Source organism: Episyrphus balteatus, chromosome 4 (assembly GCF_945859705.1).
Source record: "Episyrphus balteatus chromosome 4, idEpiBalt1.1, whole genome shotgun sequence".
Lineage (NCBI taxonomy): Eukaryota > Metazoa > Arthropoda > Insecta > Diptera > Syrphidae > Episyrphus > Episyrphus balteatus.
In genome coordinates, this window is record NC_079137.1 from 544,245 (window position 1) to 565,929 (window position 21,685).

The 21,685-nt window shown below is 33.1% G+C and overlaps 1 protein-coding gene across 4 annotated transcripts; it reads left to right on the top strand.

Annotated features, from left to right (window-relative positions):
• Positions 1-69: 69 nt before the first annotated feature.
• On the top strand, positions 70-21,292 carry LOC129918059 (protein crumbs). Of its 4 annotated transcripts, XM_055998389.1 has the most exons (16): positions 71-530; positions 570-672; positions 10,512-10,646; positions 10,726-10,935; positions 10,997-11,992; positions 15,222-15,374; positions 15,589-16,073; positions 16,466-17,010; positions 17,074-17,179; positions 17,242-17,318; positions 17,380-18,263; positions 18,322-18,516; positions 18,570-20,228; positions 20,294-20,421; positions 20,483-20,896; positions 20,958-21,292. In XM_055998389.1, the coding sequence occupies exons 2-16, from the start codon at positions 585-587 to the stop codon at positions 21,186-21,188; spliced, it is 6,306 nt and encodes a 2,101-aa protein (XP_055854364.1). In that variant the 5' UTR covers positions 71-530; positions 570-584; the 3' UTR covers positions 21,189-21,292. The 4 variants fall into 4 exon arrangements, with proteins under 4 accessions (XP_055854365.1, XP_055854364.1, XP_055854363.1 ...); XM_055998390.1 differs by having other exon boundaries at positions 70-672; positions 18,322-18,510; XM_055998388.1 differs by having other exon boundaries at positions 71-672.
• The last annotated feature ends 393 nt before the right edge of the window (positions 21,293-21,685 follow it).

Below are 21,685 nucleotides of genomic sequence, written 5' to 3' on the forward strand. Positions count from 1 at the left end.
TCATTTTTTAGCTGGACAATGGAATATGAAACTGTTGGAGAGTTTCACTTCACACTAGCACTACTTGGAAATCCATTTCAGTTTAGTTTGAATTCGGTTGTCGTGAGTATTGTGTGGTGTTCGTTCCCGTAGTAGTATTAAAGTGGTAGCAAGCAGCAGTAGATTGACTGACTGTATGACGGTAATAGTGAAATTAAACCTGATGACGAATGCAAAGAGAAAGAATCAAAGCTAATTGATTGCACTATTTGCAACAACTTCTTCGATTTCCATTGTGTGTGTTTTCTTTTTAAATCTAGTTTCCCGTTTTTTGCAAGCTCAACTAAAAATTTTAAAATATCAATTAAATTGTGAATTTGGGAAGAAAAAGTGAAAAGCCTAATTATAATAACGTGAATGATTGTAAAAAAATGTCCAGATAAAATGTCTCTTGCCAAAGGCTAGTGAAAGAGAGAGAATCAAGGCTTAGTTTTGTTAAGTTATAGTGCTTCAGCTAAAGAGTGAGTGAGAGATAAAATTGGATAAAATTACCACCAAGTTGCGGGGTGTGGGAGGTGTAGAAGAGATACCAACAAAACTACACCATGAAACTGGGATTTAAGAACTCATCAAATTATCCTGTTCGTGACTTCGGATGGCTGGTCGTGTTTATATCAGCTTATGTATTTATTGGTAAGATTAAAGGCATCATTAATCTCTCTCTAAGACTGGAGACTTTTCCTTTAAATCCAAAAGAATAAAGAAAATTTTTGAGAATAGCTTGAGGGTGTGTTACCTACTATTTACCTGGGTAAAATCACAATACAAATAACTATCATCTGGGTGTCTCGCTCGTTCCTACAATTGTTTGCGCTATGCTTTGGTATTAAAAGTTGTAGTCATTATAGTCATGTTTTCCTACCAAAACTTAAAGGGAAACAGAAAACAATGCTTTCCGCCGCCGCAGCCATGCGAGGTGAGATGCGACATGTGAATTGTGAACAAAAAAAAATGCGACAGGTAGACTTGTTTGGAGTGTGGTAGTGTAGTTATGAAGAGGATAGTAGTAATTACTTTTTTTCTTCTTTTTCAAAACCTGTCTCTGTGTTTGTGTTTACTATATTTTTTGTATTATTATTTTATAAAAAAAAAAGGTTTTACAATCAAAATGGAACTGGTAGGGTATTCCTTGGGGAAAGACTATATAAACAAGGGAATGAGATGAGATTCCCACACACTGGTAGGCTATCCATCATGGATGTTTCATGATCAATTATACATAAATCGTGGTGAATAATGATGGTTATTCCCGTTTTTTGAATTTTAGTGTGTATAGAATGAGGTGTGGAAAACGTATAAAACTGGTTTGTTTTATTACTGGTTACTTTAAAAACAACACAAATCAATACAACTTTACCCTATTTTTGTGAATGACATCTTAAATGTTCGAAAGATGTTGATAAGTAGAATCTAGCTTGACGCCTGCACGTAGGTACCTTATGTTGGAAATTGAAAAAAAAATGGAATTCCCGGAGAATGACTAATAACTCAGGGGAATAAACGAAACAAATTAAAATTCTAGGAATAAAGGTAAACGCCAGTTATTTTCTGACTTCCCCGGAAATACCTACCAAACTAATTATAAATGCATAACAAAGGTCTAAGGTCATTTTTAATAAAATGAAATGAATATTTAGAATAACATGAAGTTTTTATTGGGCGCCAAAAAAATCTAATAGCGTTTTCGTTTGGGAATTCTTAGAACTGTCCGGGACTGTCCGATCCGGAATGCCAAACGATCAGAGTTGCATACTTTTTTTTGATTCTGAAGTTTGGGTTTCTTTGTATTTGTGAAACGTCAAATGCGAACGTCTGATGAAATTTTTGTTTTGTTTATTTTTTTTTTATTATTATTAAGTTATCTATTTTTTTTTTTTGTTTTCTTCATTTTATTTTAATATAGTTTAAAGTTTGTGCATAGTTAAAAATCATAAAATTGAGAAATGAACAACAAAGAATGACATTTCATTACTTTGACATCTAAAGTGTGAACATGTGTGCGTGATTCTGATTTTGATTCTGCCTCAAAATTCAGAATCGATTTTCTCTTCTTTTCAGAATTAGAACTGTCATTGAGTGCCAAACGATCAGTTTCAGAATCGTTCGAAGTAATTCCGGACGCTTCCGGACGACCAAACGAAAACGCTATAAGTAAGGTTGAATTGGTTGAAATTTCCGATATTTAAAAAAAATCAATTGCCTAATTCGTTTTCGAAAAGAGAATATACAACTAATTTTAAATGTTCATAATTCAATTGGATTTATTTAAAGTTTTAAGACTTACCTCTTGAATTTGCATTGGAGAATCGTCGTTTGCTATTCAGTGCATTTTTATTCTAGATGAAAGTACCATTAAGGTTGTTGGTGGTGAACTTAGCCAAGATGGTGTTCTTGAAGTAATTTTGGATTTTTGTATCACTCCTATTTTTATGCAAAGCATCTTCACTTTAGTTAGCGCCATTTTAGACTCAAACGTCCCCTACATTATAAATAAGTACTTGTTGGAAGCTTGCAAGCTCGCCCGAAAAAAAAACTGATTAGTAAAGGACTAAAGAAAGTACGCTGATCTTACCTTTGCCTTTGTTGACGTCTATGGTCGACTTGATTGATGCAAATCTATCTCAGTTTCGTCTATTAACATTGCGCTTTTAGACTAGGGAGCATTTTATTTTCTATCCATTTATTATACATTTGTTTTTTTTTTTATAATTTACGCGCACTAAAGGGAGTTAATACCCTTAATATGTTAAACACAGTGCGAGCTTCAGGAAAATAGGGAGGGATTCAAAAGGAGAAACCGATGTACATTAGTTTTAAAGCCGTTAATAATAAAACCCGATGTATCCTATTTTGATTTTTTTTAGATAGGTTTTCTCGTCTCACCCAATTGTTTTTCTTTTTAATTTTTTTCGACATGATGTTGAGAAACGGACATCTTTTTATGTAGTTGGGCGATGCTTTTAAAAAGTAAATGCAGGTTTACTTTTAATTTAAAATTCTCAGTACTGCCGCGATATCTTAAAAAGGCTTTTTGCCTTGAGCATTTTTAGTGTACTTTGGTGAGCAGATCTCTGGAGAATTTTTCCTTCATATCAACACAAACATAGTTCTTTAAAACGTCATTTTAATGAACAACCGTTGCAGACATTTCTCTTTTAAGCAGAAAGTCCTGAAAATAAAATTGATATAAGGTATTTTAATTATGGGTGTGGGGTAGAATAGAATGGGTCAAACTACAATAACTACATTTTACTACTAGATTCCAAGGTAAACTGCTTATTTTTGGTTTAGGAGTAGGCACATACATATGTACCTATAACAAAATAAAACTGAGTCAAAAAGTCTGGCAGTTTTTTCTGGAGGCAGATACTATTGCAGAATGTTAAAACACGCGATATTTTCAAAAACATAAAATGAATTGTTTTTTAATTTCAAATATTAAAAAAACGATACTTTTATTTCCTAATCAGTTATTATTTAACAGAAATATATTTAAGAAAATTTAAAAAAAAAAAAAAACTTTTTAAGCACGTTTCTCTCGAAATTGAATAAGTAGCTGATAAACTCGTAAAACCCATTGAGTTTTATCAAAACTAAAATTCTTACCGACAACCCCCTTTTCTACACTTTTGACACAGATAAATGATTAAGAAACTGCTTTAGTGAAAACTCTAATAGCTTAAAACAAAAAACAAACCAATTTCTTTTTCCCAGAATATTCAAATAGAATTCTTTTTTTTTTTAAGTTTCCGAATCTGCATCTTATCATTAAATGGGTGTTTTGAAGACGAATTTCACTCAAGCTCTGACCACTTAGAGTTTATCTATTAAAAACGATGCATTCTTTAAAAAGGGAACCACCTGAGGTCAATGAATTAATGAAATTATTGTGAGGACTGTGACAGACTATAGAAATAATCAAATTACGTACATCCTCAAAGACTAATGTAAAAACAAATTACTCGTTCTATAAGTCAAATTGATTAATTTGGTACTTAGCGATAACATCAAATAAACATTAGTTTCAACTACATACTGAAGAAATAAAAATCCCACGTAACTTAAGCTGTTTAATAAATGAATATATACTTTTAGCGGTGTTTGTACATTGACATTACGATCAATTTATAAAAATAAAAAACTATTATTATTTTTCCAAGGTCGATGTATTACGCTCTTGAATAGAATAATATCGTTTTTCTTGTTGAGAAAATCATGCGGGATTTCCCATATTTTCATTTCAAGACACCTCTCTGTTAGGTTTCAAACTTATTAAAGATTCTGAGAACATTTTTTTTGTTCACATTCAATTGTTTACGATTTAGATAAGTATTTATTTTAACACTCAGTCAGATAAATTGTTTCACGTTTCTTAAGATGTTCATTTGATACTTCTTTTAATTTATTTTGATGCATCAGTTCAAGTTGTGTATAATGCTTAACACATTATCCAACAACTTAAATCGTCATGCCTTTTGATTTTGGACATCAGACAAACTCTCAACAAAATAATAATGTTATTAATCCCCTGGAGAGCGAGACTCTATTAATGATATCTAAACTGTGTATCTCGTTTTTTGTGGGCGTCATAGCCAAATGCATAACCGATGTGTCATTCATTCAAGCACAAACAACAATACAAATGCTTGGCTCTGGGTCGAATGTACTTGCTTTTATATTTTAAGTTGCTCAAAGTAATTAATCTTTTTAAATCCACAAAAAAAAAAAAATAAAAGTACACAATATTTTAGAAAAATTTAATAAAAGGAACCTATGCTACTCTGGTCAAACACCCGGAAAACTCATAATTAAAAAAAACGTTTCACCTTGCATGTCCTCATAAAAAAATTAGATTTTTTTTATTCAAAAAAGAACTTTGGAAATCTATTAAGAATAAAATAACAGCTTCAATTTTCCCAAAGCTAAGTTATAAAATTTTTTGTCAAAAAGGGAATGTGTGCGACCCACATTTTCCAAGTTTATAGACCAGTTTATAGACCATTTTCAAGGAATTAATAACGCAATTTTTAAAGCAGAATTTCAAAAACATCGATGAAATACGAAAAAAACATTTTTTTTCAAAATTTTGATGTGAAATAATGCAAAAAAAATTTAAAAGCTTTCGTGAAAACGAAATAAATGAAACCGGAAATATTTGATCCGGAAATAGGTTTACAGAAATTTGTTGGTTTTGGTATAAAAAAAATTCTATGTCTTATGTTAAGTTCCTACTTTTTATTGAAATATGTATGGTCACTGGCTAGAAAGAAATCTGGTCAATATAAGTACAAATTTAAAAAATCTTTAAAAAAAAATGGTAAATCAGCGACTTAGCCCTTAAACTAAAGCTTGAGGTTCCAGCTAAAAGATATAAAGAATTACGCAAACGATCTTGTTCGGATTATAAATCATAATTATTTCAAGTTTGATAACAATTATCTCGAATTAGATTTTTTTACGAATCCAAAACTTGTTTTAAATATATCGCAAGTAAAGCAAACAAACGAACGAACTAGCACACAAAAAAATAATAAAGAAAAATCAACTTCTGGTTTGGTTTGTTTATATGCGCTGAGAGGTTTAGAGCCTATTTTGCATTTATAGGAAGAAATGTTAATGCATATCATTAGAAACGCATGTTTGAACCTGTTGAAAAGATGTTAAGGCACCATAACTGCAAAATAAACATGTATTATGTGTTTACCTACATACCTACGAAGATTTTAAAGTATGTACTTATCTTCTTTTTCACTTAATAAGTGTTTAAAAAAGTTTAAATGTATTTGTTATTTGGAAGTATAGAACAGAATTGCTTAAACATATGAATATAGTAACAAAAGGTACTATTCCTGTTTTAACACATCAGGAAATCCTCCTGAAAAAAAAAACTCATATCAATTTTTTTTATATTTGTTTCCTTTAACGACTGACTATACAAAATCATTCAAAAACAAAATAAATTCGAATTTAACATACAAGAAACTTGGTTCGTGACCTAGTTGAAGACAAAATTTAAATAAATATAATAGACGTATGTATCGATTGTGCTTAGGTACTACCTGCAGTACTGCATCACTCAAAATGCAATATTCAAGACAGGAGAGTCAATTCTTTTAATAGAGTTTATGACACAAAATAAAATTTCTTTCTCAAATTCGAACATACAAATGTAAATGGACGTTTTTTGCCACTTAAACTATTCAAATAAAAACAACCAAATTCAAAGCAGATGTCTTATTCTATTGTTTGCCTATATCTAGCTACTCCATAGAGTAACTTCGGGTAATGTGGATTTTTTATGTGCTGTATTCGAAGATACACGAAAAAAAAAATCCCACGTTTTTCTTAGATAAGAACGCATATTGAAGTTGTTATACAATAATTAGACATCATCCACTTCGGATTTGAATTCAACACATCAAAACCTTTGAGACAAGTAACTAGTATAATCTGATTCTACGAAAAAATGTACCAAAACGAATGGTACAACAAAAATTGAATTTTAATAACCACACTTTAGGCTTTATATGTAATATCCAAATTAAAAATTCATCCATATACAAAAACACATTAATTAAAATAATAGTGGCAAATTCGTATTCAGCTTTTCAATGCTTTATTACTTTTTGTTTAGGAAGTCAAAATAAATTAAAAAAAAAAAAAATAACAAAAAAATTACCTCCGAGTTTAGTAATTATTTATGTTTCTGCTAAGTTGTTGCCATTTGCAACAAGGTCTCTTATGTGCAACGCATGCTTAAAATTAATTGTTTACTATTAGTATTTTTCTAAAACGATATCAGGTTGTATGCGTGCTTTTTTTGGGTTAAGCTGATAGCCAGTGATTTTTTTTGAAATTTAAAATCTATGACATAAGCAAAATAACTCTTTGGAAAACAAGTATGATAGCATGCATCCATTAGACTACAGTTCAATAATTAAATAATGGTTAAAATTAAAAAAAGCAGCTACATTATGATGTCACTGAGCTAATAAGCTGCGAATTTGAACAATATTAATGAATTCTTGTGCAAAATGTAGAATGCAACTTTTCAAAAAAATCGATTTTCTTTGAGGCAAATGGAATTTGGTCTTGGGTCATTGTTGGAATGAAAGATCAGAATGTTTCTCATGTACTGTTTTCCTATTGATCTAACCGTTGCATTTCTGTGTGTTTATAAGGGTAACTAAAACCAACTTTTATAAAATCTCCCATTTGATTTGAATTTTTTAATTCCTTTATGCAGAGCTTATTAAAAGAAAACAAATTAAAACAAAATACTTTGACATAAAGGAATCAAAACAATATTATCATACCAACCGCTATCAGGCGCCCACATTAAGTCGGAAAAACTGGAATACAATATAAAACAAAGTCAATCCCTTCACATGGCCTAATGAACTCATAAGACTACAAGGCCACTTCAGTCATATACGTTTAGAATAGACACCACCCACCACCCTCCCCCCTTCAACCTAACCAACTTCCTCGTCTTTTCTATATAATCATTTTATTTTCTGAGAATAGCATAAACAAAACATTGCAACGCTAGGGCTAGAGTTCTGGCACGTTAGTTGCTTCTTTTCTATTACAAAAAAAATGAAAAACAAGCCTATTAACCCAACAGTAACCCCATAGCAGGGTTGTTACAACAAAAACAAAAACAAAATCAATAGTGTTTGGAGGGTATCGAATGAAACATTTATGCTTTACATTGAACATAAGTCCGATACACAATATAGCAGCAAATAAGCCAAAGCTCGTTTTATCTTCCGTTCAATGGGAAATACTTGCCTATACACCTATATCTACCTACCTGACAGCGTTGCCACAAAGTGCCCGATCGGGCCATTTGGCCCCCTATCTTATATTTTGGCCCTTTTCCCGGGCCAATTAGAAATGGCCCACGAATCCAAGTTTTAGTAGATTCATCTTCATATGGTGCTTAGTAATAATTAAAAGGCTTTACAAAATTAAATATATATCATCGCTATGCATCGCAACTACAACGTGTATTCACCACACATAAATAGGTACCTATGTATACTGAATTCATTAATTTATCTCGTTTAGTAATTTGATTTTTCTCACGTCAGTTGTATTTATTTATTTTTAATAAGTGGCTCAAAGCTAAAAGATGTCTGTGAATTAAAAGTTTAAAATGTACATCTGTGTTTTTTTTTAATTTCTTTTGTAAACTAATAAGATTTAACAAATGTATGGCCAATAAAGGCCTTTTAAATATTTATCGTTTTTTGTGCCCCATACAAAAACGTCATTTAAAATTTTAAAAGCCTGTTAAATGTTTATGAAATCGGCTACTTATGCTTTAAACAAATAAAAAAGAATAAATAAAATTTTTAATAAATTGCATTTTTATGTTTTTAGGAAAATTTTGTTAGTAAAATATTTGGCCCACAATTTTGTCAAATGGCCCTCAAAAAAATTCAAAATGGCCCTCTCTGCTTTTTTCTTCGCGGCAACGCTGCTAGCTACCTTTCTTTTATGAAATGGAGACATTAAAGATACTTTCCAATGTAATAAGTCAATAGAAAAAATCGCAGTCATTTTTGCCCCCAAACCACTTGCGCTTCCCCCGGTTCAACATTGTGAGCAGTGCATGCAAGCTTTATAAAGTGCAATGAAGGGGAAACGGTTTTACCCATATATTAAAAGTATAGGAGTGTAAGACTATAGGAGAATAAGGGTTGCGTTTTCCATGTCGTTTACCCTAAGGCGTTTGGCTAATTGCACTTTTCTGGAGCATAGTTGTTTTTCATTTATTTATGTTTGTTTATTTTGAGTTCCGTTTATTCTTGTTACATTCTATAATAATGCGATAATGTGCATTTTACTGCCGATTAGAATTTACTTCGTTTAGTTCACATGGAATAGTAGTTAGTTAGTATAGGTACATATATTTCATTTACTTTTACATTTTTAAATTTAGGGTTAAAGAATGAGATAATTTAGCAAAAACAATCATGTTATATATGAAGATTTAATGTAACGTAAAAAATGGAAGACAACACATGATTTTGTCACGACTTTTTTTTTAACATGTATTCTAAAACGGCACTTTAGTGCTAAATCCTATAGGAAAAACTTCGCATAGCCAATTTAAAAATAATAAAAAAAAAAACAAAGAACCGCGAATTTGTCTGATTTATTTCTCAAGAATAGAACCATCAAGATTTGTCAGAAAAAAAAGTTCCACATACACCACAGGGACCTTCTTAGAATTTAAAACGAAAAACTCTACAAACGAGCATATGATAAAAAAAAAGAAATTATAGAATAGAATGCGTTTCTTCAGAAAAATAAACTGATATTTGTGATCCTTAAGAAATAAAAAAAAGAAAAATTGTATCCGATAACTATTGGACTTTTTATACGATCACACATACACAACTACGTATTGAGTCACAATTTTTTATTTTATCAATCAATCACGATGTCATGTTTGACTGTTATCTCAAGCTCCAATTTATTTAAATTGCATAACTTGACATAATCACATTATAATACTTTTATCGCAAGTAAACATGTAATTTATCAATTTTTGGAATGTAATCTCTGTAACACATTTAAGACACAAATTCTATGGGCCGATAAAAATTATCTTTAACTTTCCCATATAAAAAAAAAACTCCGACATAATTAATCTTTTACTTGGCTATGTACATATTATATACAAAATAACTGTTTCTTAAGAACATTATCCGGAATATAAAATACATTAACACTATCAAAAAATTAACATTTATTAAAACAAAACACAAAAAAATAGAGACTAAACTGAATAAATTAAAATTGTTTACCTAAGTACTTTAAAAATAAATCAAGCATCTCATTCCCACCTTAAGTTACTCAAGTTGAACGGTGTACTTTAAACAGGTACATCATTCATTGTAGTTCCAGTGAAACGAAGGTATACCAACTACAGCATCAATATTTTATTCCAGAATTCAAACGGAAATGTAGGTTTGAGAAAATAATATGTATTATGAACGTTACAAAATTATAATTTTAAGGTCACCATTAGCATGATGTTTTAATTTGTATATCAATCATCAACCTGCTTCTACTATCCGTTAGGATTGAAACATACAATTCTCTTTGAATATGATTTAAATGAATTTAATTATTATACTCATAAATGCACTTGACTATTACATTTATTCATAAATGCGATTCTATAAAAAAGCAAAAAAAAAAATAAAAATGAAACGTAAATTAAGCAAACATGCGAAAGCAAACATGTAGCAACTTTCATTTATCCATAAGTAGAAAGAAAGTGTGATTAAGAGATATCCGATATGTACATTTACCATTTATCGGTGAGATACATAGATCCACAAACCAATGTCAAAGACAAAAATGCTAAAATGTAGCAAATATACAAAAATACATATTTTTCTTTTCATAAGCTAATCTACTTTAACTTACGAGTGTATGTATTTTCCTTTCAGCATTAGATTTAGTACATAAGACAGAAGCAACTGGAGATTCAAAAGAGGCATACTTCAATGGATCTGCCTATCTGAGACTGTTAACGCCGATGCCCATTTGGGGTCATTCGGCAATTAGTTTTAGGACATGTAGAGGTAAAGTATCTACTTTTTTTATTTATTTTGTTGTGGAAATATTAATTTTTCATTCATATGTATATGTTTGTATTTTTAGGAGGTGAAATCCTCTCACAGCAATACAATCGACACACACTATGGCTCTCAGTGTCGGGCGACTTTGTTCAAGTGACTTTCACGGGACCAAATGCACGTGTGGATGCACGTTTACCATTTAAGTTATTAGACAATAAGTGGCACACAATACAATTCAAATATGAATATGGAAACTTGAATTTAGTGGTTGATCGTTCATCTATGATAATTGGTATATGAAACTACTTAAGCCGTTTATAGAAATTAATATTTATAAACTTTTTGGTTTGCAGCAAATTCAACATACAATTCACAATTCCTGACAAATCAGGATGTCAAGAATGAAGCAGCAATTCTGATACTTGGCAATGCCTATTCTGGCTGCCTGCTTAATGGACCAGGACTGATATTCAACGCAAGCTCAATGCATGCTCAAGGAGTTGCTTTTGGTGCATGTCCCCTTGCACCCGGTCCATGTGGTGACCATGATACGCTCATTCGTGTCCAAATGGACTATTGTTTACATGATCCATGCATGCAACACGGATCGTGTATATCTCGAACAGATAGCTATGAATGTCACTGTACATCCAGATACACGGGCAAAAATTGTGAGGTAGACACTGGGCCACCATGTCTATCTCATCCATGCGCAAACGGGGGCAGCTGTCAAGAAGACGAGCGCGGAGACTACCAATGCTATTGCCCGCCCAACTTTACAGGCCAAACATGCGAGAACGAGGTTAACGTTCATCCGTTGTGTGAGAAAAATCCTTGTTTCAACAATGGCACATGTTGGGTTCCAACTGGAACAAAAACAACTGACTGTAACTGTGTCAAGGGTTTTACGGGTCAATTTTGTGAAATAAACGCCGATGATTGTGCCTCTCAACCGTGCATGAATAATGGCCGTTGTATGGATATGGTGAATGGATTCTCTTGTGATTGTGCTGGAACTGGTTACTCGGGAACCTTATGTCAAAACAACATTGACGAATGCAAACTGAATCCGTGTCAAAATGGTGGAAAGTGTTTTGATACTTATGGTTTTTATACATGCGAGTGTTTACCCGGTTGGGGTGGTAATAATTGTGAGCTATCTATTAATCAGTGTCAATTCCAACCATGTCAGCATGGTGGTACTTGTTTGGATAAGAAGAGTAATTTTCAGTGCATCTGTGCACCAGGATTTTCAGGGATATTTTGTGAACTGGGTCCACCTTGTCCACAATGTCCAATTGATTCGGATTGCATTGGTGGCAAATGTATCTGCAAGCCGGGAACAACTGGTAAGAATTTTCTTAAAAAATATTTAAAATTAGCTATACAATTTAACTTTTTAATACGTAAATATAAATAATGCACACAAAAAAGTAGTGGGATTTGATTTTTTTTAAACAAACATTTTAGGGAAGAATTCCTTTACCTCAATAACTTGTATTTAAACTTAGTATTAACTTAACTCAATTTAAGCTTTTATATTAGATATTTTTTGTAAACTTATTTTATATCAAATTTAGATTTGGGTCAGTTAATTAAGTGTACATAACATATTTGAAACTAAATGGATGTTAACTGAACTTTTGTTCTCTTTTTAAATTAAAACAAAAAAGAATAAAACACATGTGCAATCAACTAAGAATCATATACCCACCCCCTTCAAGTTTTGTAACTATTTTAGCTTTAACGCGAATATAGTAGTATTGACATAACGTCGCCTGAGAATTGTTTTGTCGTATACGCCAATTTTGGAATTTTGGGAAATCGCATTTTAAGGTTTGAGCTTCTATAAAAAAAAAACTGGCCGATAGATTTTTTTCAATTTTTAATAGAATATTTTGTGCGATATCTTCTTTATATTTATGTTGTCAAAATTGTCACATCTAGTTTGGCTTTCAAATTATCGGGGTTTTTACCCAAAATCAGTTTGTCGTAAACGCCACCAAAATCAACTTTTTTTCCATCCCATACACGTACGACAAAGTAGGCGCACGTACGACATTCCAATACCAAGACAAATAAAAAAGTAAATTTTCAAATTTCACAGTTCGTTTTTATTTATTAATTAAACATTTAAAAAATAGTTTCTTATTACATAGTAGTAAAATAAATAGATTAAAAACAAAGAATAAAACAATAAATATGACCATAAACATGGAAAAAAAAAATTAAAAAAATTTTTTTTTAACAAAAACTAAAAGCCATTCTATGACTATGAAACATGAAAGAAACAACAAATAAAACAATAAAACCGCGACCTTTTTTCACTTCAAGACAGCGCGCTAGAACGAAGCGCCGCCCGCGACCGACGGTCGACTTGTTGTTCTTTTGTGCTCGATACAAGATCAATAAGTGTACAGCAATAAAACAATAAAACAGCGACCTTTTTTTCGCGAAGAACAATGGCGCCTTAAAAAAATAATTTTCGACCAGCAGGTGTTTTTGCGAGCGGGTGCAATAACAAAACTCACAGCAACCCTTTTTCGCTTCGTTCACGACAGCGCGCGTGAACAAAGAGGCGCCACGGCGAGGCGCCCATGACTACAGTCGACTTGTTGATCTTGTGTGATCGATACAAGAGCAATAAAACAATAAAACAGCGACCTTTTTTTCACTTCACTTCGTTGAAGACAGCGCTCGTGAACGAAGCGACAAGATCAATAAGTGTACAAAAATAAAACAATAAAACCGCAACCTTTTTTCACTTCTTTCAAGACAGCGCGCTTGAACGAAGTGGCGCCCGCGACCGACGGTCGACTTGTTGATCTTGTGTTTTTGATAGAAGATCAACAAGTGTACATATTTATGAGCCACACCCACTTCCATATTGTGTCAGATCGGTTCTTGCGACCGAGGATGAGGTCAAGATACTTGCGGCAGGAACAAACGACAAGAACCATTAATTAAACACAACATTTGAGATGTCTCTGAAATGCACTTTTTTCTTCCTTGCACCTCTAGGAATAAAGCAAAACCTCAAGTAGCGCAGAGCTTAATGCAGCCCATAGTTTTTAAAGTCGTTGTCCCTATAGCACATGAAGTCCTTATTTTCAATAAATACTTTTCTAGTAGGTATATTATATCTGTTTACATTCTATTTCGGATATATACAAACATGTAAGAAAAAACAATTTTAAAATTTCTTTCGAAATTTTCTACCGTATCGGTTTTGTACGACGTACGACAAACCAATACTGAAGAAAAAAAAGCTGAAAAATACATAGAATTTTTGTCGTAAACGCCAAAAGTTGGCGCTTACGACAAACCAACGCTAATCCAATGCTTATTTTGTGGATATACGACAAAATGCACACTAATTATCTCAGTAACGGTAAACGATAGGACAAATCTGATAACAGAAATGAAAAGAGAACGTTATAAAACCTATTACTACATATCCAGTTTAAAAAAGTCCATTTTGGCGTTTACGACAAAACAACTCTCGGGCGACGATAAATTAAAGTTTAAAGACGAGAAATCAAAAACAAGAAAAAAACTTGAAAAAATCATTTAATCCCTCAAGTAGAATGTAGAAATCCATTTGACATTAAGTGGATTATCCTACGTGTTCTTTTTTTATGCCATGGCTGGCAATCAATGGTGTTCTTTAGATTCTATTCTAAGTTTAGTCTAGGAGCTTGAATGAGATTTTTTGATGTGAAGGGAAACGAAAGTGATGTGTAAATGTTACAAGTAGCTTGAGTCTGCCTGGATGGATTGGATGTGGTATAATTGAAGTGAGTTCTATCGCTTATTTTAGTTCATAAGATAAAAGATACTTTTGATGCACCTTTCCTAATTTTAACAATCCATACAGACAGACAAACGTCTTCCATTTCTGCACCAAAAAACCTCTTGTTCATGCTCAAAAGGTTCATCTCCCTCCGAGATAAATATATACATAAACTATTTAACTTAAATTTAACGAAATTAATAAAATTTTATAGCTACCAAAATTGTGGGAGAATTAGTGTTACCTGATGAAGGTGATCAACGTAGAAAGAGGGGAGTTCCGTCAAGTTGGCTGAAAAATAAAAGATGTACGTTAATAATTTGTAGGCCTTATAGAGTCAACTTTTTTAAGAGCTAGTTACATAAATATAAATGGGAAATCCTATGTGCAGGTTTTAGATCTGCTTATTTCAGCTCCATAGCTCTACTATGTTTTGTTTTGTAAATATATATTGTTTGTACCTATCTTGTATTATTTATTTCATTTTTATTTACCAAAGTTAAAAGAATATTAATTTGAATTTATAATGACTTCGTTCGGTCATTATCAAATCATTTTTTTTTTATTAACTTACTGTTTTTTGTTTTGTTCAATTTTTATGTAGTAGGTATAGTTATATTAAGGGAGAATGTGCTAAAAATTTTATTTTACTTGTAATATTATGGTAATCTAGAATATTTAATTTAACAAAAAAAATAAAAATTATTTTGAAACAAAATTATGTAAATATACCTACTGTGAATAAAATTATATATTAATTTTCTTAATGTTAATTATTAATCCAGGCCCAATAGGCCATTGTATCCCAATATCAACCCCAACTCCCCAGTCGCGATCCGCCCAGTTGAATGCATGTTCAAATTCTGTATGCTTAAATGGTGGTACTTGTACCGGAAATGCTTCAAATTCTACTTGCATTTGTGCTAGTGGATATTCAGGTTTGACAAAATTTAACAAACTATGATTTTTTTTCGTTTTTTTTTTTTGAAACTAACAAAAGTAAAAACCTTAACTATGACAATAAAAGTAACGTAATTATTTGTTAATGTAATAATTTTGTATATTTTAAAACTAAATGATGGCTTGAAATTATTTAAAAAACACTAATAGAGGTCAAGACAAGTACTAACATTTTTGTTCGAAATAAATTAGGTTTCAACTGTGAATTCCCAACTTCATCGGATGGGTGCAAGTGCTTGAATGGTGGCACTTGCTCCCTAAACGGAACTCACTGCTACTGTCCCTCGGGCTTTGACGGTGATCGATGTGAAAAATTTGAACCTTGCACTCCCACAACTTGCGAGGATCCCATGATGTGCTCGAACAATAAGTGTATTTGTCCAGACAATATGAAATGTGCTGTTTGCAGTTCAAATCCTTGTCACAATGGAGGTGTTTGCAGGGATAAAGATGTCAATTATGAATGTGTTTGTCCCGAAGGCTGGAATGGAACCCAGTGTGATTACGATGTTGATGAATGCCAGAATCTTACAATATGTGGTCATGGAATATGTGTTAATCGACCTGGATCATTTAAATGTTATTGTGAACCCGGTTTCACCGGACTTCTTTGTGACTCAGATGTAGACGAATGCCTTAGCAGGCCATGTAAAAATGGAGCTTCTTGTGTGAATAAGGTGAGTTTGAAGAAATATTTTCAAAAGGCTTATCAATTGTTTTTTTTTACTAAAATTGAGTTAGTTGTTTTTCTTTAACTATGGAAAGCATCGAAAAATTTTAAGAGAAGTAAGTAATTTGTATGTGGAGTTAACCTATATATTCTGTAGAATCTGATAAAATTCGCTAATAAATCTTTTCATAACGCCTGGTATTGCAAAACAAGCGAAAGGAAGTTTCGTAACGAGTTTGATAGTAGATACAAACAGAGTTTCATATTGCTAGAAAATTAAAATGCGTTTTAAGGTTGCTTCAACAAAGGATTACTATTTTTTGTTTTGCCTTAGCATTTCTTTTTTTCTCTTAACTAATTTTGTTTTGTTTTTTGTCTTGAATTAATTATTTTTCATAGGTAAACGATTACGAATGCATTTGTCCAGCTGGTTACACTGGAAAAGAATGTGATGTTAATATTGATGAATGTGCAAGCAATCCTTGTGAAATAGGATCCACATGTATTGATATGGTTAATAATTTCACATGCTCATGTATTCCCGGAATGACTGGACGATTATGTGATTTCGATATTGACGATTGTGTTTCACTGCCTTGTCAGCATAATGGAAAATGTATTGACGAATTGGGAGGATTTCACTGTGATTGTGAAGCCACAGGATACACTGGTAATCTTTGTGAAATTAACATTGACGAATGTTTGTCCAATCAATGTACAAATGGAGCAGAGTGTATTGATAAGATCAATGATTACATGTGCAATTGTTTTCCGGGTTTTTCGGGAAAAAATTGTGAAATTGATATAAATGAATGTGAAGTTAATCCTTGTCAGTATAATGGAACATGCTTGCAACGTTCCAATTTAACATTGTATCAAATGGCAGACAAGCAAGATCTTCCACCAATCTTTTCACAAGAGTTTTCTTATGAAAACGCTAGTGGGTAAGTGACTATAAGATGGCCTTTCGAAACGAAAATAAATGAAATGCTTGTTTTTTTTCACAGTTACGACTGTATATGTGTACCTGGAATAATGGGAAAGAATTGTGATATAAATATTAACGAATGTGAAAGCAATCCCTGCTCAAAACATGGTACTTGCGTTGATGGAGTAAGTGTTTTTTTGTTTATAAATAAAAAAAAAAATCTTATAACCTTTGAAACTCTTTAAAGATTGGAAACTATACTTGTGAATGTGATCCTGGATTTGAAGGTGACCATTGTGGAAAAAACATAGATGAATGCGATAGGTACCTAACATTCAAAACTACATATTTTTAGAAAAGACTAAACTTTTATTTTGATTTCCAGATACACACCTTGCGTCCATGGAACTTGTATCGATCAAACAAATGATTATGATTGTGATTGTGATGCCAATTGGGGAGGAAAAAATTGTTCAGTTGAACTTGTTGGCTGCAGAAGTTCACCTTGCTTAAACAAGGGTATCTGCAAGCCTTATTTGTTCAACGAAACTCAACACCTTTTCAATTGTTCCTGCCAACATGGATTCCAAGGAGCAACTTGTGAAAAAACCACAACAATATCAATGGTGATTAGTAGTTTGATAACGGTCAAGACCACACGCGAAGAAGGCTATGATATAAATTTAGAATTCCGAACAACCTTACCGAATGGAGTTTTGGCTTTTGGAACATCTGGAAGTCAGAATGAACCAGTTAGCTATATACTAGAACTTATTAATGGAAGATTAAATCTCCATTCATCACTGCTCAACAAATGGGAAGGAGTTTTTATTGGATCGAAATTGAACGACAGTAATTGGCATAAGGTATTTGTTGCCATAAATACTTCACATTTGGTTCTTTCGGCCAACGACGAACAAGCGATCTATCCGATTGGATCATATGAAAGTGCCAATGGTAGCCAACCATATTTCCCCTTAACCTACTTAGGAGGAACCATACCAAATTTAAAATCCTATCTAAGGCACCTAACACACCGACCAACAAGTTTTGTAGGATGTATGCAAGACATAGTCATTAATGGCAAATGGATATTCCCGGATGAAAAACCAGATGATAATACATCCTTGGTCAAAATTCAAAGTGGATGTCCGAGATCAGAGCAGTGTAAGCCTAATCCATGTCATTCGAATGGAGAGTGTAAAGATCTATGGCATACGTTTTCATGTGGATGTCAGAGACCTCATTTAGGGCATACGTGCAAATATAGTAATTTAAATTAAAAAGCATATTTTTCTTCAGGTTGTTTTATCAAGAATTCTTTCAGATATAACGGCTGCAACGTTTGGGCACGAAAACACTACGCATTCTGCTGTATTGGTGGAAACCAATGAAACCGCTCGAAGAGCTATTCGGAGTATATTGGATATTTCAATGTTTATTCGAACTCGACAATCAGCGGGACAGATATTTTATCTTGGCAGTGACACTAGAAAAGCCTTGACATCCCCTAGGGGTACAAGTGAGTGTGATTTGTCTTGATTTTTTAATTATATTTTGAAATTTTTTTTTAAGGTGAAATTGGAGACTCATATGTTTCAGCAAAACTTCATGGTGGTGAACTTTTAGTTAAAATGCAATTTAATGGAACACCTGAGGCGTATACTGTAGGTGGAAATAAACTCGACAATGGTTATAATCATCTTATAGAAGTTGTGCGAAATCAAACGTTGGTCCAAGTCAAGCTAAACGGTACCGAGTACTTCCGGAAGACACTGTCATCGACAGGTCAACTGGATGCACAGGTATTGTACTTGGGTGGACCAGCGCCGCCGGCTGTTGATAATTTAGAAAGCAACATGACCAAGGAAGAAGTAGATAAACTATATTTCAAGGGTATCATTCAAGACGTTCAAATAAGCAATGGATCACATGCAATGATTGTAGAGTTGTATCCGTTGAACGAAGAAGATTTACAACTTCCAAAACCATTCGGTGAAGTTACAATTGATCGTAATTCAGTTCTTAAGGGCGCTGTTTCTGATGATTTGTGTCGCAAGAAACCCTGTCAGCATAATGCTGAATGTAAAAACACCTGGAATGACTTTGAATGTACATGTCCCAAAGGGTACAAGGGTAAATTTTGTCAGGATATCGAGTTTTGTCAGTTGAATAAATGTCCAGGCAATGGAGTGTGCCAAAATTTAGACGATGGCTTTGAATGTATCACAAATATGACTTTTAAGGGCAATGAAAAAGCACCTTTGGCCTTTGCTTACTTCTCTGTGAATCCCGAGGAAGAGACTGTTTTGAAGCCTGTTGTTGAAATTTCATATAGAACCAAAACTGGTGGTACACTGTTGTATGTTCAAGATGGCGATCGATATTTTGATGTGGCTGCTTATCGCGATCAAGTTACCGTTCAATGGAAATCGAGCCTAGAACTTCCACAAACAAAACGATTTACAAAAGATAAGTCTGATTTCGAGTGGAGTCGAGTGTTTTTGAGAGTGGAAAATGGAAAGCTTGAAGGTGGTTGGAAGGGATGGGAGGAGACACCAGATCCATCCCCAGCATTCACTCTTGACATTGATCAAAGTGCTTTCCAAGATTTGATTTCCGGCAAATACATGGTTTATTTGGGAGGAATGCCTCTTTCTGATAACCTTTTATCACGCGGCATGACATCGGGGGCGACATTCAAAGGCTGCTTGGGAGAAGCTAGATTAGGTGATCTGATACTTCCTTATTTTATGAACAACGAAATGTACTCGGAGAACTTACAACCACGTTCACAATTCCGACTCAACTCAACGAAACCCGAAGAGGGTTGTGTCCTTTGCTTCCAAGAAGATTGTAAAAATGAAGCTGTGTGCACAAATCCATCGGAGCAATACGCATGTGACTGTCGACCAGGGTATGAGGGCGATGATTGTTCCATCGATATTGACGAATGTCTATTGGCAAACTGTACAAACAACTCAACTTGCATCGACAAAGTAGCTAGCTTTATTTGCAGCTGCTTGCCTGGTTATGATGGACAATTGTGTGAGCATAACATAGATGAGTGTGCTTCTATGCCATGTCACAATGGTGGAAATTGTACGGACTTGGTAGCGGCTTATCATTGTGACTGTACAGAGGATTATGCTGGCCCACAGTGTGATGTCTTGAAGTTAGTTACATGTGCCGATCAGCCATGCAGATCTGGATCAACGTGTGTGGATGGTTTTAGTAAGTTCTTTATAACCAGGTAGTTTTATTTTCAAATACTAAATTTTTGTTAAATGTTTTTCTAGATATGACAACAGGAAATAACTTCACATGCTTTTGTATGCAAGGGTTGCAGGGTCCTCTGTGTGATGTTCCCTTCTGCCAAGTTGAACCATGTCAAAATGGTGGTTTTTGTCTAACAACAGAACCAACGGTGAGTGTTTTTACATCATGTATGGTATAGAATTGGAATTGATCTTTTTATTTTTGTACAGCCACCTATTTGCCAATGTAGCATAGGATACACAGGACGATTTTGTGAAATCGATATCAACGAATGCGACCCTGAACCTTGTCAAAATGGTGGAGAATGCAAAGATTCAATAGGCAGTTATTCCTGCAACTGCACTGGCACTGGCTTTGAAGGTCAAATGTGCGAGATTGATATCGACGAATGTCAAACTGGTCCTGTCAAGTGTGGTGGGCGAGGAGTTTGTATGAATACCCGTGGTTCATTCAAATGTCTTTGTGAAGTTAAGCTATGTGGATCAGAATGTAACGTCTTGGATCCTTGCCAGCAACAAGACATGTGCATGAATGGTGGAATTTGTGTAGAAGCATGTACAGATGTCGCTGATTATTACTGCAACTGCACAGATGGATTTGGTGGAAAGAACTGCTCAGCGATGGTAATTTGTTTCCTGAATTCCACAAACTGAACTCAGTTATATTTCGAATTTTTGTTTATAGATTGTGGCTAAGGACGATGGTCCATCAACTGCAGACATAGCAATTATTGTCATTCCAGTAGTAGTTATTCTACTACTTATCGCTGCTGCTTTGTTGGGTACATTCTTGGTGATGGCACGCAACAAACGGGCAACAAGAGGCACGTACAGTCCCAGTGCTCAGGAATATTGTAATCCACGTTTGGAAATGGACAATGTGCTCAAGCCTCCCCCTGAAGAACGTCTGATTTAGTGCGGTGCATTAGAACATTCTTCGTTGGTTGTTTTATTTTAATTTTTTTATATATAATAAATGTTATATCTGGCGTAATGATGGGATGAGAATTACTTAGTATTTTCATCGAGTTTATTTTTTTCTTTTATACTATTTTTGAATTCTCAGATTTTTTCGTACTTAATAAGTACTTAATAAATTAATTTATTATTTAATTAGAAACTATGAATAAGGAACTTGTTTGATCCTCTTGTTAGTAAACTTACCATTCCGTCGTGTGAATATAATTCGTTTAAATTATAAATTAAACTTAAAAAAATTTATTATGATACTGAGCAACAAATCCTTCCATAATTGTAAATTTACATTTAAAATAAAAATATGCATATAAATAATATGAATTAAGTGTCCTTAAAAAGAGAGGTAGGTTTAAATAAGAAAAAAATAATGAACGAATATTTTTTATAATACAAATAAAATATGTTAATGTTGATTATTTTTTTCTATAACATTTT

Excerpts from the sequence above, each read along its gene's own strand:
- LOC129918059 (XM_055998388.1), top strand. The coding sequence starts at position 585 with ATGAAACTGGGATTTAAGAACTCATCAAATTATCCTGTTCGTGACTTC. Across the intron at positions 11,993-15,221 it reads CTGCAAGCCGGGAACAACTG|GCCCAATAGGCCATTGTATC; the intron begins GTAAGAATTTTC and ends TTATTAATCCAG. Across the intron at positions 18,517-18,569 it reads GACATCCCCTAGGGGTACAA|GTGAAATTGGAGACTCATAT; the intron begins GTGAGTGTGATT and ends TTTTTTTTTAAG.